The sequence below is a fragment of the Gallinula chloropus genome (genome assembly GCF_964237585.1).
Source record: "Gallinula chloropus genome assembly, chromosome: 17".
In the NCBI taxonomy this organism is placed as follows: domain Eukaryota; kingdom Metazoa; phylum Chordata; class Aves; order Gruiformes; family Rallidae; genus Gallinula; species Gallinula chloropus.
In genome coordinates, this window is record NC_140102.1 from 3,777,720 (window position 1) to 3,798,282 (window position 20,563).

At 41.5% G+C, this 20,563-nt stretch overlaps 1 protein-coding gene across 1 annotated transcript in view; it reads right to left on the bottom strand.

Annotated features, from left to right (window-relative positions):
• Nucleotides 1-20,563, bottom strand: part of TMEM132B (transmembrane protein 132B) — a gene marked incomplete at both ends in the record, with an annotated part of 250,288 nt that overhangs the window by 40,570 nt on the left and 189,155 nt on the right. The window contains one exon of the mRNA XM_084272218.1: nucleotides 1,400-1,543. Within this exon, the coding sequence (XP_084128344.1) occupies nucleotides 1,400-1,543 (144 nt within the window). The remainder of the gene's footprint in view (nucleotides 1-1,399; nucleotides 1,544-20,563) is intronic.

Below are 20,563 nucleotides of genomic sequence, written 5' to 3' on the forward strand. Positions count from 1 at the left end.
GTAATTTGTTGAAAAAATTAGGAACAAGCTCATTCAGAGTTGTCAAATATAAGGTGATTTTTTTTTTTTGTTCCAGAATATCATCCTCAAAATAAATAGCCTTGCTGTGTGCAATTCTTCAGCCAGTAAAACACAAGCTATCTATTGGGACCTTTTCAGTCCTATCTACAAAGAGGTTATAATAATAAGTTAAGAGTACACAGGTAAAGGATGTGTGTTTCTGCAATCTGCAGAAAACTTCAGGCTAAGTCTGAAATACATTCACACATGACATAATTGATAGCTAAAATATCAAGAAGAACTTGTTTCTTGAAAACTATAGAAAGAGTTTATCATTAGATCTACAGGTTACAGGATTACTATTTAAAAAGGATGACTGTATTACCCTATTGTTATAGGATTTATGTATAATATACTGTGGTTGCCTGGAATTGAGGCAAAGAAGCTATCTTTCCAGGATTACTCGAAGAAGTTCATAGATAATATAAAAAAAACCCAGGGTTACACAGAATTCATTGTAGTCAATTCTTAAATTCATTTAAAACAAAGAAAAAAACACCCCTCAAACCACAGAATCAAACAAATAACCCTACTAAAGATATTCAAAACTACTTCTTTTATGACTAAAACTAATAATGAGCTAAAAGCTGAAAGCCATGTAATGGTGTCAGAAGTCATCCAGTCAAGGTTATGATAAAGTCACAGAAATGCTATTTTCATCTCAGTGTCAGGGACAGAGAACCAGCTCAACATATCATTTAAAGAAAAATAAAACCCCACCAACTCACAGACCATAACATTGTTTAAAAGCCCCCAAGCTCTTGTTTTAAGAATACTTGCTATAAGGTTGTCATTTTCCATTCTCTACCATGCTCTTTAGTACCGTTCACCATCTTTACTTATAAGAAATTCCTGACTGGAAAGCAGGTGATGAAGTCAGAAGCACATAGGACACCTTGCTGCACACTGGTTTAATATACTGCATTATTACTATTAAATAATGAATGCTGAGAAGCCACACAAGAGCAAAGATCCCTGTTTGGGGAGCTGACTGTTCCCAAGTGGGATGTATCAGGCAACACGTTCCTTCTCATCAGCCCTGGCTGGCCAGTGCAAGAAGACCGGGACTGCTCTTCCAGCACCCCCTGCCCTTTCTGCTGTACAGACACACCAGCACATATGGCTCCCCATCAGCCTGTGGAAACGCACTCACCCTGCAGAGCCTCAGGAGACCATTCTCCTCACTGTGTGCACAGAAAACCCCACCATGGCAGACACAGCCATGACAGCAAAGGAACCGGTCGATGTAAAATCCTGAATGTGAGCTAGGTCCCACTGCAGTGGTGGAGGAGGAGAAAAGGGTGAAAACCCCACTCTCCACCCGATGTGGGTGCCTTACCTTTATGATGTCTTCATCAGCTGATTTGCACTCGGTGGAGTCTGAAACATCGACCACGGACCCGTCCTCCTGCACAGCAACAACCTTGAGTGGGACAGACACCGTTTTGCCCGTCAGAATGGCCGTGTTAAGGACTTCTGTGTCCTGCAAATAAACACAAAAGAGGGGTGGGTGTTAGAGAAACCTAAAACCACAAGCCTAAACCCACAGGAGCCAGACTGGTGATGTGAAACCTTGTCTCTGACAGGGACAGATGGAGGAGCGAACACTCCTTGCACACACACGTCCAGCTCCCTGTGGTCAGTGGTTTAACAGCTTTCTAAGCCCAAAGTTGCACTTGGACCCTCAAGTTTGTTTTTGACAAACACATGGATTTACTCTTTTTGAGCCCATTTACAGGTTTGGCTGCTGTGGCAATGAAATCTGTACTGGAGGTACGTGGGAAGGCATATCTGCACCTTGGCAGAACCACAGCACTATTCGGCTACGATCTCCAGGGGTGATGGTGACTCTTCCCATCCTCTTACCCCACATCACAACAGTGATTTGGGAAGTGATGATCAAGCATTACAACAACAGCATTTCTTTCTTACTGTTCCAGCTAACAGCGTTGCAAATTGCCCATTTTCCCTTTTCATGATAGAAGTACATGATGAGAAATATGCATGAGGTAGGGTATTACAAACTAAGCAGTGACATCCATATACAACTTTTTAATCTTTCCCCATCAAAATCCCACCTAGAGATGTTTTACCACATTTATCTCTAATCCTGATGAATTCACAGCACTGGCACTCTAATGACTCCATTAACGCAGCCTTCCTCTGTGTCTCAGTATGGCTGCAGTTTGATTAATTACTCCAAATGAGTTGCCACAGAGGTCCCTGCCTTGCGTAAGCAGGTATGCAGAGTGGAGGGGAACAGCCCCCAAAGACCTACAGAGCAGCTTGTCCCTGCTTAAGCAGTGCTTACTGCAAGCCCAGAACGTGACACACGTGCGGGGCAAGGAGCAATCTGTGCGTTCACAGAGGTTCAGTTTGGCCTTCTCAAAAAGCTTTCAAAGGGAAATTCTGCTTCAGATCAATCTGCTTTTCATTTCTCAACTTCATGAAACTAATTGCTTGCCAGTTGGAAGAAAAAAAAAAGAAAAAAGAAAAAAAAGTTGCTTCCCAGTAATCTAACTTTAAATCCCATTATTAGAATGGGTGGAGAAAGAAATGGATTTTAGTGAAAAATCTGATGGCAGCTTGCATAGGGAGATATATTCACTATCATTTGCTTCTGTCTGCTAGTGAGATTGATAGAAAATAATGGGCATTGACCACAAGCTGAGGACAGCTGGAGAAGACCGATAAATACTTGCAACTAAGATGTATTATTAATCAATATTCGGAAACTTCTACAAAAAGCACCCTGAATTAAATGAGTTGAAGTACTAATAACACTAGTGCCAGCTAACTAATATAGTCTACTAGAGCTTTATGGGCAGTCATGTTCCAGAAAATCCTTTAAGCATGTACTTGAGTCCATTTCTGTTCAGAACAGCACTAAAAGTACGTGCTCAACTTGACACTTAGACTTCAATGTGATTTAAGCATTTAAGTGTTGTCCTGAATAGAGATGCTTTGCTGAGTACTACCTCATGAAATAAATGCACTGTCTTTGTCCTGCTCTCTGCGAGGCACAAACCAGATGTTTTACGCTGTAAACGACTGTGTAGTTTTTATTTATGCTGAATGGGCTCATTTATAACCAGCTGCTATCCACGAGGGAGGGACACGGGGAAAGAGATGTGACAAAAGTAGAAGTGCGGAAGAGCAACTGTAAAACCTTCAAACAGACCTGAGGTTTGAGCAAAACTAAGAAGAAAATGCGCTGCCAGGTGAAAGACAACAATTAGATGTACACCTCAGGTGGGAAGAGGGTGAGTAAAACAAAGAGATACAGAGGGTGCTTCATCCGCAAGTATGTCAAAGGAGAGGTAGGGAGATTTCACCAAACCAACAGCACCTATCTCATAACTTCTAAGCTATCACTTGAATCTAAGCATGTCAGATATATGATGCAGACGTGGAAGAAGCAGCAGTTTGCCAGCATGCTGTTTCTAAGCCATTCTGCTACAAGAGTCGTCTTCAGCGCATCCCGGGAAACGGTACTTCTGCCAAGGTCACAAAGGACGAACGCGTGACTAATTCTGCCTCCAAAGCCACTCTGTTAGCACAGCCATGGAACTCCTACATGTCAGGGGCAGGCAGCACTTGTATGCAATTATGGTCTAATCGAAAGCCCTCCTGAGTCACAGATGAAAGCTTCTTTTGACTTCAGTAGACTTGGAACCAGGTTCTCAACAGGCCTAAACTAATTCCTCCTTTAGTTTTTGCGCTGTTCATTGTGTCACCCTTGTGCTGACCCTCATGTGTGACAAAGGATAAACAAAACCTCTAGCCTACTTTTAACTCTAAGTGCTGCTTCGCTACCAAGCTGACTTGGATGCTCTGAGGGATAATGCAAAGTTTACAAAGACATCTGCATTCCTTTCATAAACTCCCTGTGAAAGATGAGCATGAGAGACGAGGTCTTAGGAGAGACACCTTGCGACCTCGGTATTTGTGGGTGCTCTGAAATATGCTCATCGTGCTCCTGACAAGAGCGCTGTCCTGAACTTTCCCTCCTTCCCAACGTGTACAGGTACCCACTGTGCTAATTAGCTGGTGCTGCTTCACAAAAACTACACTTCACTGGTAAGCAATTCTCCTATATAAATCAATATTTCAGATGCCCGATGCCTGGCTCGAGTGTTGCACAAGTATAATAGGCTGTGTAAAGATCTTTTTAAGAGCTGGCTGTTTATAGACTGAAAAAATATATTTCCTCTGAGGAAGAAATATGAAGCTAGAACTGAACTAATTGACTGTCCATTAGATTTATAAACAGACTGGGGTTTTTTAGTGCATCTTCAACAAGTAATAGCATTTCATCCAAATTCTGTTAGACTTAGTTTATGTTTCCATGGTAGGGTTTACTGTAGGGGGGAAAAAAGCAATACTGAATTTAAGATACCTGTGTTGGTTATTGCTAACAGCATCTGAAATGTAGAGAGGGGTAATAATGTTGATTTACATAGGCAGGTCCTCCTGCTTGGCACAGCAGGAGTGAAACATCTGGAGCAACACCCAGGGACAACCAGCACAAACCTGTAACTGCTGACACTGCAAGGTTCAGGGTGAAAACCTGGGAATTCCTTCCTATTTCTTTTGTTGAGGGTTTTAGCTCCCAGATCTTGACCAAAACCTTCAATTCATGCAGCCTGGGTGGAAGTTACACATTCATACCATAGGCTCTAGCCCTGAATAATAATGATGTGCGTGTTTATCTCCAGCTCCTTCTCTCTACCTGAATGCATTAGCACTTCAGCAGAGCTCTTCTTAATTACAACTGTAACCTGCTAATAGCATTTCTTTGTTGTCTGAAGGAATCTACTTCTTATCCAGCCTAGGCTAAATTAAAATTTAATACAACATCAGGTCGCAACAGAACTAGGAAGCAAATGACAGCTGTTTAATTAAAACCTAAAGCTGATTAGATGGCACTACTGAGAGAAATACTCAAGAGGAAGAGCAGAAAACTACTGAAACTCAAGGCCAGGATAATGGCTTTATTTAAATATGAATAAACCCTGCACACAGCCATAGTAAATGTTTGACAACTCATTGCTTTGGACAAATGGGGAGAAACGTGAACAGGAGACGTGTCACGAGTCATGATAGAGCTGTGACCAGAAGCAGGAATGACTGCGATAGGTTCAGGAACCAGTTGAGGAACTCCAGGCACAAAGTTCCCAAGAGTGAGTCTCTAAGCAGCACCACAGCCACCTAAATCCTGCTCGGGCATGTGATTCTACAGCATCTCACCCACCTACTGTGAGCCGACATGACCTGGTCTCTCCAACTCTTCCAGTTGAAAAATAAAGACGTGGAGAAATAGATGATGAGTCTCACAAGAAACCTGCTCCAGAGTCAGGAGCTGGACACGGGTTACCCAGTCCCCAGCCCAAAGCCACCAGTGCATCTCTCCAGCCAGAAATCCTTTCCATGAAGTTTGGCAGGGTACAAAAGCCCCGCGCTGACCCAGTTTACCGTGACAGATATCATCCCTGTGATTAATGCACAAGCTGGATGTGTTTCTTTAGAGGTTAACAAAACAGGCTACAGTACAGTAAACCCAATAAACACTCAATTGTAAATCAGGAGGGAAACCTAAAGCCAACCCTATTCTGCTGACAAATGCTACAGCTAAATGCCTTTTGGCATTTAGCTGAAATGACTGTCTTCAGTGAAGAAGGCATGGAGCTGAAACATTTGTCTGCAGAACTGTGTTCCTGCATTATTTTATTTTTTTTTCCCCAGAGTGAACCTCATGAAAATACATTTGTAATATTAGAAAGAATCTTTAGGAACCAGTTCTCTTGTTCTCTTGCCTGGAAATGGCATCTCTTAAAAAATGTAAATTATAGGGCAGATTGTGACATGTGGGCTGGGCTAGAGGAAGGGTTTTTTTTTAATTTGATAAATTATTCACCACCTTTTTCTTCAGATCAAAAGGCAAGGCAATATAAGTCCATTAAGTAAGCTTAATATATAAATTAGATGCTTTGCTGAAATTATTATAATCCAAAGCAATTCTGCACTTCTCCCCCCTCATAGCTGAATACCATTTTAGGATTCCAATACATATTAATGAAGCCTGGTTGCTAGAAAGCTATTTATATTTTCCACCATTACACCAGGTAAGATGCACCACTTTGCCAACCAATGGTGAGAAATAACTACTGAGATTACATGTTTATGAGACGCCAGAAAACATACACAACCTTGGCAAAGAGGCCACGTTGTTCTTTGACCCATTTTCCTCCCCACACTCACAGTCAGTCCACCTCACGCCATGGAGCCAGACCCCCAGCAGCACTAGCTGGAGGGGTGCTGGCTGCTTTGGCAGGTGGCTGGTCAGTCGATACTTGTGGGCTGAACTGGCAATCCTGCCTGCCCAGGACTTGCCTCGAGTGGGTAGGAGTCGTGTGTGTGAAAGGAGTTACAAGTCCTAGCAAAGGGCCAGACAACGGCTGATTCTTTGTTCTGCAAAGTCCGTTTTAGTGGAGCCATTGTGGTATCCACTGAGCACCAAGTGTAACCGAGCACGAGTCCTCCTACCCTGACAAGCACACATGTTGCCACAAGGTCCTTCCTGCTCCCCTCCAACCTTCCTCTGTTCCCTCATTTCAGCTCCTTACCCAGAGTATCGTTATTGGGAGCAACCGGTTCTGACAGATGGCAAACCACAACTACTGCAGGCTATCCTGTCGAAGTTAAAGGTCATCTTTTATCTCCTTTGTTTACCTGCATAATAGCTTCACTTCATATTGGGATCCCAAAGGAAAAACAGGCAGGCGCATATTTTCTGCAGGAGAAATTAATTAATGTAGATTGAACCATACAGAGAGGTTCTTAATCACCAATTCTTACAGAACAATGTAAGCAGCAGCTATTAGCCTAATTGAATTTTATCGTAGATGTGTATTAGTGTGTGCTGCAAAAACAATTTGCTATAGCACAAAAAAGCACACTATAGAGACTCCAAAGTGGAATCTTATTTCATAGCTTGTCTTTTGGCCACAGATACACTGAAGGAACCTCTTATCTCAGCAGAGTATACCTGGCACGCACGATCAGCTGGAGTGGTAATTCTGCCTTGGAGTTCATGGGAACTAAAGCTGAGATTCATTCCATTACCGTGGGTTTTGTAAAGGAAACTCAGCTCATTTTGAGGTTCGTGTTGGATGAATAAGCAAAACCTGCTGCTGAAGGTGAAGCCTGATTAGAAGCACAGATACTGTCATATCTACGACCTGAGGCAGTTTTATTTTACTTTTTATAACTCGGAACAGATCTGCCCCCATTAAGCAAAGGTTCAGAACACAGCCCAGTGCACTTGGCAGAAGTAATTGCAACCTGTCAGGCAGTCTCCACTGTCTCAGCTAAGTACCAGTGCCTTCTGCATGAGGAAAAGACCTTTCCTGAAACCGGGCTCATGCTATTTCGCTTCAGCCCATTATGTCCCAGTAGAGTTTATTCTGCTCTGAAGTGCATAGTTGAGGTAGAAGGGAAATCCTTACAGTTGGAGACCAACTATCACATCTCTGATTTTAGTTGTCTTTTACCTGTGCAGAGAGCAGACACCAAGACCTCCCAGCTTGTGCTTCAGGACCTTTTGGTACACCAAGAAATACAGGACCTGAAGTCAGACTAAATGTATAGTAAAGTCTGCCAGTCATTCACACAGGAATTTACCCTAGTTTATGGAACATAACTACTGGATTCACTTGAGTACCAACAGTAGTCAAAGATACAATTTTCTGGCTCTGTATCTTTGTCCCACAGGCTTAATAATATTTACCAACGTTGTGGATGGCCATTTTTAAGAATCTATTTCAGACACTTCTCTAATTCCTTTCTTAGTCATCACAATTTCCATCGAAGCGGCTGAAAGGAGGGTTTTCTGGAGGGAATTCTATGTTTTCTGGAGGGAATTCTGTGCCACCAGTGCAATGGGAGAGCTGGCAACTCACTGGCTTGAAAAGGCTTCATTTTCACAAGTGCAAAACTACAGACACTGAAACATAAGGTTGCGTATCACATGAGTTTAGTGCCACAATCTGTGTGCTCGTCTTCTACCATGAGTGCTACCTGGGCAGAAATCCATGTCCTTCTGTAATAACAGCTGTTTAATGCTATAGAAGAATGCACAAATTAATTACAACATGTCTACATGACTTCCCAACATCCTGCAGGAGCATCCTGTCATGGAGGGACTGTGGGTTCTGTCTCTGCTTCAGACACAGTGGCTTGTTTCAGTAAGCTGTTCACAGAGCGGCTGCAGCTTATGAATACCTATTTATGAGCAAAACAAGATACATGGAAAAGCAACTGCAACATCCTGCAAAGTCCTCTCAAATCCCCTGAGAGGAGACAGTTGTCTAATATTTGCTGGACAGGGGGTTCAGAATTACTGGATTTTTTATCTTCTCCCTCAGCATAGTTCAAACACTGGTTTAAGTCCAGAGCTCATCACATACCAAGCAAATTCAACAAAGAACTGGATTTTCTGGACAGAGTCAGATGCATATACGTGTTAACTGTATTTGAGAAGCACATTATGGAGTTTAAATGGAATAGAGATCTACTAGATGCTCACATTCATCACCCTGCAAAGGGAGGGATATCATTTTCCAAAGAACAGGGATCTGACAGGAAAGACCTATGCTCTACCCAAAGAAGTTTGGGGTTTTTTTCATGAAGATGGTCTGTCTTATCTGTCAGGACCAGACTGCTGCACTTACTTTACCTGTGTAAGTAATTTCATGGGCTTGCATTTGACTACTCTCAGATGTAAGCTTACACACACACACACACACACACAGCAGCAGGATGGGCTTTTCAGACAGTAAGCACTTCGGAAGCAGTTTCCCACCGCCTGCTCCCCCTCAGAAAGACAACTCTCCCCCCAAAGCACCTTCATCCTCTGGCAGTTCCTGTCTCAGCCCAGCAAAGTGACACTGAAAGTTTTATCCCTCTCCATTGCCTGTTAATGGGCTCAGGTGACCAGTTTAGCCTTGATGTCTAGAATTAGGGGAGAGAAACTTGATCCCCTCCTGCTTCCAAAATTATCAACAACCAGTACCTGCACCTTACTCTTCCCTCCTTTACTCCTAGGAGCTAACAGTATTCCTAACAAGTTTTACACCCCTGCATATGTTTCCAACAGTGACTTCAGAGATGATACAACCATGCCTTTTAGCTACTTCACTTCATAAAGCTGCCTATTGCTCTATTTGATGCAGTGAAAATAAAAAGCCGGATAACGTATCCGTAGCCAGCGCAGGCATCTGCCTTTACTGTCTCTGCACAGTGTTTTATTCCCTGATTTTTAGGACCATCCATCAGCTGCACGTTGCTCATCCTTGCATTGCCACTCCACTTGTACAAAGTGCTGCCTTTCAAGTCTTCCACATTTCCTTCCTACCCAAACAAACACTACAGAAGTCTCCTGCCTGTGTTCAGAACCGCCTGGAAACTTCTCTGACAAGGAGGAAAGTTGCTTGACAAAAATGAAGAAGCATTAAAAAGACACTTTTGAGAAAGGGGTCTTTTGAAAAATCTAAAATTAAAAACTCTGTGGGTTTTTTTCCAGATAAGAATCTTGATTTATTTTAAGTGAGTTTTTTGAGAGTCTTCTAACTGATCTAAGGACTGTCTAAGCACCACTGGAGTTTCCTTCCTTTTTCCCTCCCTCCCTCTTGGCTTGAATTTTGTTTTTCATTCTGATTTTTCAGTCTGTTCACCTTGTACCTATTCAGAAGCACTGCCTTGTTCTGACATGCCCCTAGGTCTGATTATTTCCTTTTTTTTTGCTCAAATTTTAGAAAGAACAACCTCTTTTTTATTCAAGTTCAGAAAGAAATCCCTTTTTTGTTTGCATGATTGAATTTCTCAGTGAACTCTATGCAGGGTATTTATTTCCTGCAGACTAGGACAATATCGTCTGTGTGTTTCAAAAGCTGAGCCACCGCTTTCAGAATATCAGTATTTTTCCAGAGTCCATCAGTTTTTAGGAGACACAGTCCCTCAGACTAAAGAATGCTTTAAAAACCTGTGAGAGGGGGAAAAATAGATGGAAGAAAAAAAAAAGACTGACTGGATTCTGCTCTCAGCAATACTGATTCAAGAGGCAGTAATTACAATAAAGACCATGAAGTTACACAAATGCAGAAGTCCTGTGAAATCAGGATCAAACTATTTAATTTTTCATATTTTCCCTGTCTCCTTTTAATCTGTTATAAAAATTACATATTGAATGATTTATTTAAATGACTCCTTATAGCATCTTGACTTGGCATAATACTTCAAAACCAGTTCCCAGCTCTGCCAGGGACAACAGGACAGTTACCTTCATTTTATAGCTAAAATAACAGAGGCAGAAGAAATCCCACCAGGCCAACTACAGATCAAGAAAGGGAATCCCTATTCTCAGTGACCTGGATCCATTCTGAGAGGTTCCACTCACACTTGCTGTATTCAGGCAGTTGGTTCTGTACAGTTTGGATACCAATTCCCACATCTCTCCTACTAAACGGCCTTTTTGCATAAGTGGTAAATGCTGAGCATGCACATCTCAAACAGTTAATTTATTGGTTGGTTAACTGAAATTCAGCTGTGCAGCAAAACAAGTGTCAGTGGCTGTGAAGAAATAAAGGCCTAAATAAGGCAACCAGTAACAGATACAAGAAAAGGAAGAAAGATTGGATTCCTTGTCACCTTTCTTAAGTGGAAAATGATAATGGCATATTAGCATATACTCTAATGCCACAAGCAGCTGAATGCACTCAAGAGAAAACCCCAGAAAACCTCTTACCACAGAACTATGGCAAAACATTCCGCTTTGAGATGGTCAGAGTGTCAAAGTCACCTCACAGGTGGTTTGAAATGGGCCAAGACAATAGCAGACAAGGGGGGTGACATTAATGTTTCTCAGGAACAGAAATAGAAAGTGACAGTATTATTGGTTTTCAATAGAAGCATTCTGTAAACAGACAAAGGTCTTCCACTTACTATTCTGTGAAAGCAAGGATATATCAAAAATCACAGCATGTTTCTTCAATAAAGAATTTTAACGATGGTTCCTTGTCCCCACCCCTCAGCACCAAACTCAGTCCAAGCAGGGACTCCCAATGTAGTTTTGAAACTTTTCAACTGTTTGTAAACTGTGGGAAGTAGTGGCTGACTTGGCTCTCCACCTCAACAAAAGAGACAGAAGGACACAAGGAAAATCAAGAGAGACTTCTGGTTTTGCTTCCAAGGTATTATCTTCTTAATTAGACTTCAGAAGTCATTAAGACATTATTCAAATTCAAACTTTACAATCTATTTCTTTAGAACCTGTTACATTATGAGTAATGGGGAACATACCGAAAAACTAGGTACAGCAAAAGAGGAAAAAGAGAATTACCCAATTCATGTTGAAGAACTCATCCACAAGAGCTATCTCAGTGGAGGAAAACGTCTCCCATTTGCTGCCATTTTACTTAATGGGAGACAAAAATTACACAACCTGATTCAGTTGCAAAGAGGAATTAGATCACCACTGCTGGACTGTTCAGATGGAATGAATATTTGCTATTTGCCTCCATTAAAGAAATTTATCTTCCTTAAAATTGGCTGTGTTAACCATTCATTCTTTACTTTTCCTCTAAAAACGGGCAGATTTCCAAATGATAATACCTTTATTCTTTTGCAGTACCAAATTCATATTGTTTACTGTTGTAGGGTGGGAAGAAGGCCAGGTCTAATGCCGTGCTCTTTCTTGTACTGCAGTTGATGGGGTCCTCTCCCTACACAGTCATTGCTCCTGCTAAATGGACAGACAAATACAAGGGAAGATGCTTTTACAGAAGACACAGCTTAAGAAAAGATAAGGCTCTCTGGTACTTTGACACATCATTTTAGCAAAGGACTGACAAAGAAGGAAAAAGATTTGCACCTAAAGGTCTTCACAAACGTAACACAGAATTCCAGCTCAGAAGTGCTTTCAGTTGAAAGCTCCCCTATACAATTATCACACAGAAAAGAGCAAGCTCTCCTGACTTTCCACTTCTCCTTATAATTTTGGCTCTGTCCCTTTTTGTCATGCACCTGGAAGTATTCAGCCACGTTCTTGCTCCCTGATGACAGCTCACCTCCTTGGTGGTTGAAACGCGCTTGCACAGCACAGGTATGAACCGGTACTTCCCACTTTCATTTTTCAAGTGTTCCCCCAAAAAGGGAGGGGCCTTACTTGAATCAACAACACCCAGTAACAGTTTACTTCATAAGAATACAAACAGGACCACAGCAAAGTTCTGCTCTGCATGTATTGTGACCTCGTGGTGAGCTGAGGACCCAGAGGTAGAGCATCTCCCTGCACTACATCACTTCTCTCACTGTCTCTGCACAACCTCCACATACTATTCTCAGGTTTTTAATGACCAATACTTTAGGAATAAAATCAGTGCTCATATCACAACTGAAGCATGCTTATGCTGAAATCCATGCCATGAAGATACAAATGTGAACCATGAGTAAGAGTATTCACCTACAAAAGCTGAACCTGGGTCTGGGAACCAGACAGTCCACACAAAGAAATCAGAACATGGTGAGTGAAGTATCTCATTCACACTGCTGAATTTTCCAAGTTTCTAGGCAACAGGAATGATCTGTAAATGGAAAAACTGGATCTTGAAACAAAAAACCGTGTTTCAATACATCTTTGTTCCTTTGCTATGATGCAATTTCATCACTTTCCAGAAGCCCAAGAATTGTTGCCAGAAGGCACCTTGTAACAAAAAGAAAAGAAAAGAAAAAAATTTATCAAACCTTTCAGTCCACATTCTCCTGCTTCACAGCAGTTAGTTTGCAAGGACAAATGTTTGCTCTTTTCATGGCCAACATGATACAAAGTGGTCAACCAGTGCCCAACTTCTAAAGTCACAGGACCACAACAACTACATCAAACATGCCTTTCTATTTGCTTTTCATTTTATGTCAAATGACATTGACATTTAACTAACTGCCCAAAGGTCACACTCTCTTAAACACAGCAGTACCTGGCATTTTAATGCTGTTTCACTTCCTTACTGTTAATGAAGCCAATCGTGCAAGTTGGTGTTGATTTACTTTTGGATTTTCCTCCCAGTGGTGGTGTAATTGAACTCTGGTACGTGTATCCAATGCAACCTGACAAAAGCTGTTACAGACAACAACCCAAAATAAAACTGTAACCTTACTTCTTCCTAATGACAGGCTGTGACAGGAGCTGAACAGATGACATGTCAGGTTCCTGGCCAGGTAGTGCTGAGCTGTGTCACTGAAGAGGCTGAGAAACAACAGCCTGAGACAGACTCAACCTCATACAGGTTAAGCAGATGCATTTCAGGAGGCAGCCATCTGACCGGGCTGTCACCAGGCAGCCCAGGCTTGCAGCAGCTTCCTTCTCTACAGCAGCATCTCTGTTTTGTTTGGGTCTTTTTTCCTCTTTTCTTGGCTAAGAATCTCATAAACAGAGTTTCAATCTAAAAAGCCTCATTCCAGCATGCATTGCTATTCAGTCCAGAGGGGAATAAACCTAGAATCTGGGAAAATTAGTGCAGAGGAAAAGACTTGAGAACCCATTAAGCATAGCTGCGTAAGCAGAGCTGCTGGAGTCTATATATTCACCAACTTTTATCCTAGCTCTTCCCACTTACTCTGCTTGGTCTCCTGAGAAAAACAAAGGCAGAAACCCTGTGTTTGATTAAAAAAACATTGACATGAAAGGTGAACTGGGATATGATATATAAAGATTTTGCTATTTTTACATGTGCAGTGATATTTAGAAAGGTTGGAAATGATGTTTAGATTTTATCTATCTCTGGCCAAATGGATTGCCAGAGGATTTTTCTGACAGCAGCTGTCCACAATTCGATGGCAGTGAATAAGCAGAAAATGTGCTAGATTCTAGGATTTCATTCATAAAATGTTGCTAAATTATTTCCAGCCACTCCACAGGGCTCCTGCATGGGCAATGAGTAAAGCACTGGGCAGCTCTGCACCCAATCCTGAGCACCCCACGTCCAGATGCATCTGGGTGAGACAGCTCAGGCTGCTGTGTAATCTCCACGTTGACGCTCTTTGGCTACTTATCAGACACCAAAATACTTGAGCTGTTTTGCACTTCCAGGCTGCACTCCAAAGAGTTTTGGTTTAGACTACGTGAAATTGCACCTTGCAGGTTACTCAACGTGGAAGCTCCTACATGACTTGGAAACACCAGCCAACAATGTCCTTATTCACTTGTTTCACAGAACCTCAGGCTTTTTGTGTCTCACCAACCAATCTGGCTAGTAATTCTCCCCTGGAATTTCTAAACCACCATAATTTTGCTGCTGAAATCAACACCTCTAGCGACAACATGTTTGTCCTCTAAGAACCCGTGTCCTTTTGAAGGGAGATTCTCTTCTCACAGAGTTTTCTGAGACACATTGCACCGATGACTAAAACTGGAATATTTTGTTCAGATGCCCACAAGGAACAATTTGAACATTATTATACATTGAAAAAAATAATACACAGTGATTAATTGAGTAGATTAACCTCCAAAACACTTGGACAGCTGTTTCAACATACTGTCTTTGAGGCCAATATGCTGAAACAGATGTTCCTATATGTAAGGTAAAATTGCACGCTTTGTTTTGCAGTGTGAATTCTCCGGGTCTGTTTCATATCTTAGCAACTTTAATGTACACCTGGTGCACTGCCAACATATTTTTATAATTTGCATACTTCCCCCCCCCCCATTATTAGCAACTTCACCAACATCAACTCATTTGTTCAGCAATACGCTCAAAAGTCAAGTGGCTCTGCCGTCTTTACATGGGATCCACATACTCACACGGTGCCCTGGCTGGCTGGAGCAAGCTGCTTACAGAATGGATGAATGAATTTGATTATTTTTGTATATAGTTTTACAATAGCACAAGTGTTCCTTAAATGGAAAGCACATTCTGGTTCTGGGCACTTTCTTCCCTTGTTTCCAAGGCAACTCGGTGCACAGACACATGCAAACACACACGTGCATGCTATTAATATTCTTTTCTGATGTGAGAGCAATCTTCCTTTATCAATGAAACACGAGCCAGCTTCTGGAGTAGTAAAAGCCTAAGACAAACTTCTCACAGAGCAACTCACAGCAAGAAAACATTCAAGAAACTTTTACCTTCCTTTGTACACTGAGACTTGCATGTTATGGAGACTTTCCTGTCTCTTCTAGCCAAATAAATAAGGAATCCTGAGGCCACCTCACAATGTCCTTGCATTTGCCTTCTACAACACAATGCTTTCAGTCAAGCTCTTCCAAAGAGAAAGAAATAACCTGGGAGGTCGGTTTGCACATCCATGTCTCTATTCCCTCCCACAACTAAGTAGCTGACAAAAATGATGGCACTTTGGTCCTAAGGAAAAGTCTTAGCGCCTCAGTAAGCCTTGCAAGAGCCAGTCAGCAGGACTTGCACATCTGCACCTCTCACTTGGCACTGGAACACGCTGAATCTGTTCAGTGTTTTAATGAAACTCATTTCAGAACAGGGTCTAGGCACAAAAATGATTCGTCATGCTCCGTACTGCATGCTAAATCACATTTATACCCTCTGATTCTCAGCTGTAATCCTCTTTGGAATTTGCTTAATTGTTGGGCTATTAAGAGCAGGGGATCAGGTACAGACACTGAGTACTGCGAAGGCAAAGGAAGAGCCTGACCCATTCTGCTGTTTATCTCAGACATGAGATGTGACAAAGAGGGGAGGCAGCTGGAAATTGCAAGAGATGCTTGGAAAGAAATCACTTTCAATCATTGTTGGTTTATTGTTGTTTTCCATCTATCTCATTTTTCCCTTTGCATAACAAAAAGGCCTGCTGATTGCCGTTACTGCCTGGGGTTTTTGCACTTGTCACTCCCCTGTTCCTGTAGGTTTTCAGAGTACATCTCCTGGCCACAGTTGGCTCTTGCCTATCTAAATAGCCTGTTAATCACAACAGAATGGTGGTACACACAAAATTGGTCTATCCTTAAGGGTCAAGTGCCGTTCCCAAAATAAAACCTACTTCTAAAGTACATGTCAGGGGTGTTTGCAGTAATACTAAGTTAAATGGCAATGCTAGGAAAGGGCAAGGGGAATTCAGGCAACGGGTCTCACTCAGACTGTGCTTATAGTGGGTGTGGATTTGAAGGGACATAAATGTGATTTACCTGTAGGCTTAACAGTGGGCAATTATGCTGAAGTGGGATGCTACTTACATTGAATTCGGTTCAGTTTAGGGGCTGATTTAGAAACAGCCGTCTGTGATTTATTATACAGAGAATACAGTGGAATTCCACTAACAGCAGCAGAATACCTATGCATTTCACAGCAGCAACACCAGGGACCTCTTTTCCATATGTGAATGATGCTCCTCCTCCTCTGCATAAATATTTGGAGCTGTAGTTTAAACTGTTCTACTCTATCATAAAAAAGCTCCATTCTACTCTATCATAAAAAACAGGTAATTCAGAATACCCAGCAGATCTGAAGTTGCATTATGCCACCTTTTGTTTATAAATAATTTTTAAAAAGAGCAAAATCCTCAGTCAGTGCTATAGGAAATCCCTGGCTTCAGTGGGACCTCCCCTATCTTGCACTAATAAAATAGTTTATGAATACAATTCCCTTAATTCATGCTCTCCCTAACTTTTCAAGATTGCTACTATTAACTTGCACACCATGTAGCCTTAATGATTTTAGGTTACAGTTTCTATTACAAGCTTCTATTTATAAATGGTTTATAAGGGAGACTAATCAATATTTAATAGGCATTTTAAGTGTGCAACAGACACGAGTAGCATATGTTAGAGAAGGTTATAGGCCCATTAATAGAAGGGTTATAAACACCTATAAGCTCTGGCTTGCAAGTAAACCCATTGGCCCAATAGGATTCTGGAATAACTTTACTAGCAGGTTATCCAATTAATAACAGTTTTATTAATAACTTTGTAAACCCTTTAAAATAGAATCCTGTCATACAAGGAGGCAATTCTGTGAGCTATCCCATTGACAAGCAGCAGGGAGAAATCTCTAGGTTTGTTTTTTAAATGCCACTGTCATGCAGTAAGCTTCGACTAACACCCTCACCCTGCCAATGCAAACACCATTACGGTGTCATTCTGGGACTGGGGTGTTTTATCATGCATCCTTAGGGTTAAAGCCTGCTCAAAGCCAGAGCAATTTAAGTCTCAGAGGAGTCTCTAGAGCTGCTTGCAACGCGTATCTGCGCGTGTGGGAGGGCACAACTTCGCCTTTTTATTTACAGAGCCATTAATTAAATTACTGCAATTAAATATCAAATCAAATTGCATTAAGATAACATTAAGCACACAGGAAGTGAGAATCAGCGCTTGTCTGAGGGTTAATGGGAGCTCCACGTGGTTAGCTTTTAATGCAGCTCTCTGTAAACCATACCCTGAAGGATGCAGCTAAAAACTGACACACACAAAACCCAAAACTTTCTGCAAATATTCTATTACAATGTCCTAGTTTTTTTTCACCATTTCCAATCGTTTCTGTGGGTTTCCTGCTCTTTATCTCTGGAGGCAAGTTCCCCTGCCTGAAGTGGAAGAGCTTTAGAAACGACAGTTTCTGATCAGCTCAGCAGTTGAGCACCACAAAATTACTGCCTTGCAATTAGTCCACGGGGCACATGCTTCAGCAACAAATCCATTACAGATTATGATTATTCTACTTTATTTTCAATCTAATTCTTCTCTAATTAACTGTAACAGAGATTTCTAGGGGAAAAAAAAAAGTCAAAGATAAAAGTCTGTTTTGCCCACTCTCACAGCCACAGAACTCGAGCTCTGACAGACCCACAAGCAGGTGCCCAGTATCTCCTCATGAACCCATTCTGAGGTCCTCTGTCACACACCAGCTGCGCCACGCAAATCCCAGCAACCACATCCCCCAGGCAGCTGGTAGCTGAGCAGGAGGTGAGATCCCTCACCTTGCATCACCTAGGAAACAAAGGGAATCCCCCACAAAGTCTTCATTTTTGTGCCATGGCATTAAAGAAGGACTAAGGCTTCTGGTCCTCCTGCAGTGAGGAAGGCTACTGGGAAATCAGCTCTGAAATGGACACTGTTGTTACTCCTTGCAGATTCTTGCTGTATTCTGAATTTAATGGGTTTGGGAGAATGTTACTGCAGAATTACAAGAAAAAAAAAGAAAGAAAAATATATTTGCTTATCCACTAATCAAATTAGCACAGAACTCTGTGTGCCTATATTTTCAACTGGAGAAAAACATTAGAAAGATTCAATATTTATGTAATGTTTTACGGAATTTCAATAGAAAAATCCAATATAATTTCCCAATTAAAATCACTTGCTAGTTGACTTACATCCATTACTATTATCTCAAGCTGCTGTATACTGAAGCTATTCACACAATAGTGTTACGTGAACATACACAGGTTAAAAATTAGTAATTACTGTCTAGACAATTCACTGTTAGCTATAGCTGAGTGAATACAATGAATAATTTATTTGATGAATTTTGCATTCCTTTTCCTCTTTGTGAATTGATCATGACCAGTTAGGAAAACTTGAAAATGTACTCATTTATCACAATTATTTTCTGTGAATAATTTTTAACCTGAGTATTTTTCCACCAAGTAAAAACTATTCTAGCTTGTGGTCTGAAATTCACTTTATGGGATACAGAAGCTATGAAGAGCATTGGGATTGTTGTTCTTATTTCCTGAGCAGCTAGTCAACTAGCAACAATGCAAAAGTGCTCTTGGAAAAGAAAGGTTGTAGATCATTTTGTTATACAAGTTATGTAGTTAAGAAAACAACTCATGCAACTTATAGCAATAACCAATTCTAAATTTTAAATGGCAAATTTACAACTGAAATTTACTGATAAATGTAAGTATGTGAATGCTATCATATGTTCAGTAAAAGCTCAAACATGCACGTGTTTCTGGGAATTTATCATTGTATTTCTACCCTTGCTGTAGATCCCTAACACACTTACTTTTACAAACTACCTGTTGGTCACTTTACATTCACTTGAGCTGCTGCTAAACAGCACCAGCCCTTGGGAGAGCTCAGTCCTGGATTTTGGGTGGAGAATACAACACAGCTAAGCTTTTATTGTAGGAGGTACCTGTTTTACAAATATCTGTGTAAAAATCCTTACACAGGCTCCTTCTAAGCTGAGCTACTGACATCCCTAGGTACATATGTGCATTACAAACTTCTGGAAAAGTAACTGGAAGAGACACTGATTCGATCCTAAGTCTTCCTCTTGCCCTCACCACTTACACACATTTTGTGGGTATCTGAGTAGAGCAGGAAAGGTTCAGAACGAGGGACTGAGAGCAGGCTGCTCCTCACAGTCTGTAAAGGAGGATGAAGTACATCATCCTCACTCGACTTTAAAAGCCCACAAGTGAAGGGAAAAATAAGCAATAGCTGAACTGAGGGAACACTGGGGAAATGTGTCATATGGTGGAAAATGTAAACAGGTATTTGCATCTCTCCTTACCATCCTGAGCTGGGTACATTCTTAAAGTCTCTGCAACATCACTACTCAACCAAAAGATGCTGCCCACGCAAGACGTGCTCCTTTTTCCCTTCTCAGCACTGGCCCCACTAGGAAGTTCCTGCATCCTGCCAGCTTGAAGGATGCTCTTCTGAGAAGCCAGCACAGGACTCCTGACACCCCCAGGCAGCTGTGCCTCTGCTCACCACTCTCACAGTGCTGCTGTGCCCCATCCTCTTGTCAACATCACCGGGCTGGATTTAAATGCACATAACTCACTGACAGTAACTGTCAATGCCCTTCTTCAGTCTCTGTGAGAGCTGCAATCTGCAGAGGTGTCTAAGAGTTAAACAGCAAGGTCCATTCAAAAAATCCCATGAAGTGACTATCTGTAGCTCCTGGTGTCTTAATAACTTCCAGAAATCCAGCCCTGAGATGCTCTTGAAAACCTCATCTCAAATTCTATAAACATGACTCAGTACTTCACAGTCATAGGGCTCTCACACTTCATAGGGCTGGAATTTTGCTTTTAACATAAATTGCTGGTCCCTAGAAACCAGGTAATATTACCTGGTAAACATTTTTGATTTCTATCAGCAGAGTTAGATTTGAGCTGGCAATTCTGGAGGCAAAAAACTAAGCAACCATTACAACTCCCTATTCTGACACAGAATTTAATGGCATATTTTTCCCTTTGAAATTTGCTCTTCATTAGGTGAGCTTCAAAATGGAGGCTGAAACAATAAGTGTTTTTAACTCTGCAGCAGATCAAATGCATTTTGACATCCATACTGTAAGGAAGAAATGACACACTAATGAGAGACAGAGATCAAATAGTCTGTTTGTCACTTAAATCTCTAGCAACATGAAGTACACCAAGCCTGTTAACCCATACTTGGCACAACAAAATGCTGCAGAGTCCAAAAGCTTCCACATTTTTCTTCCCAGCAAACTTCAGTTCTTGTGGC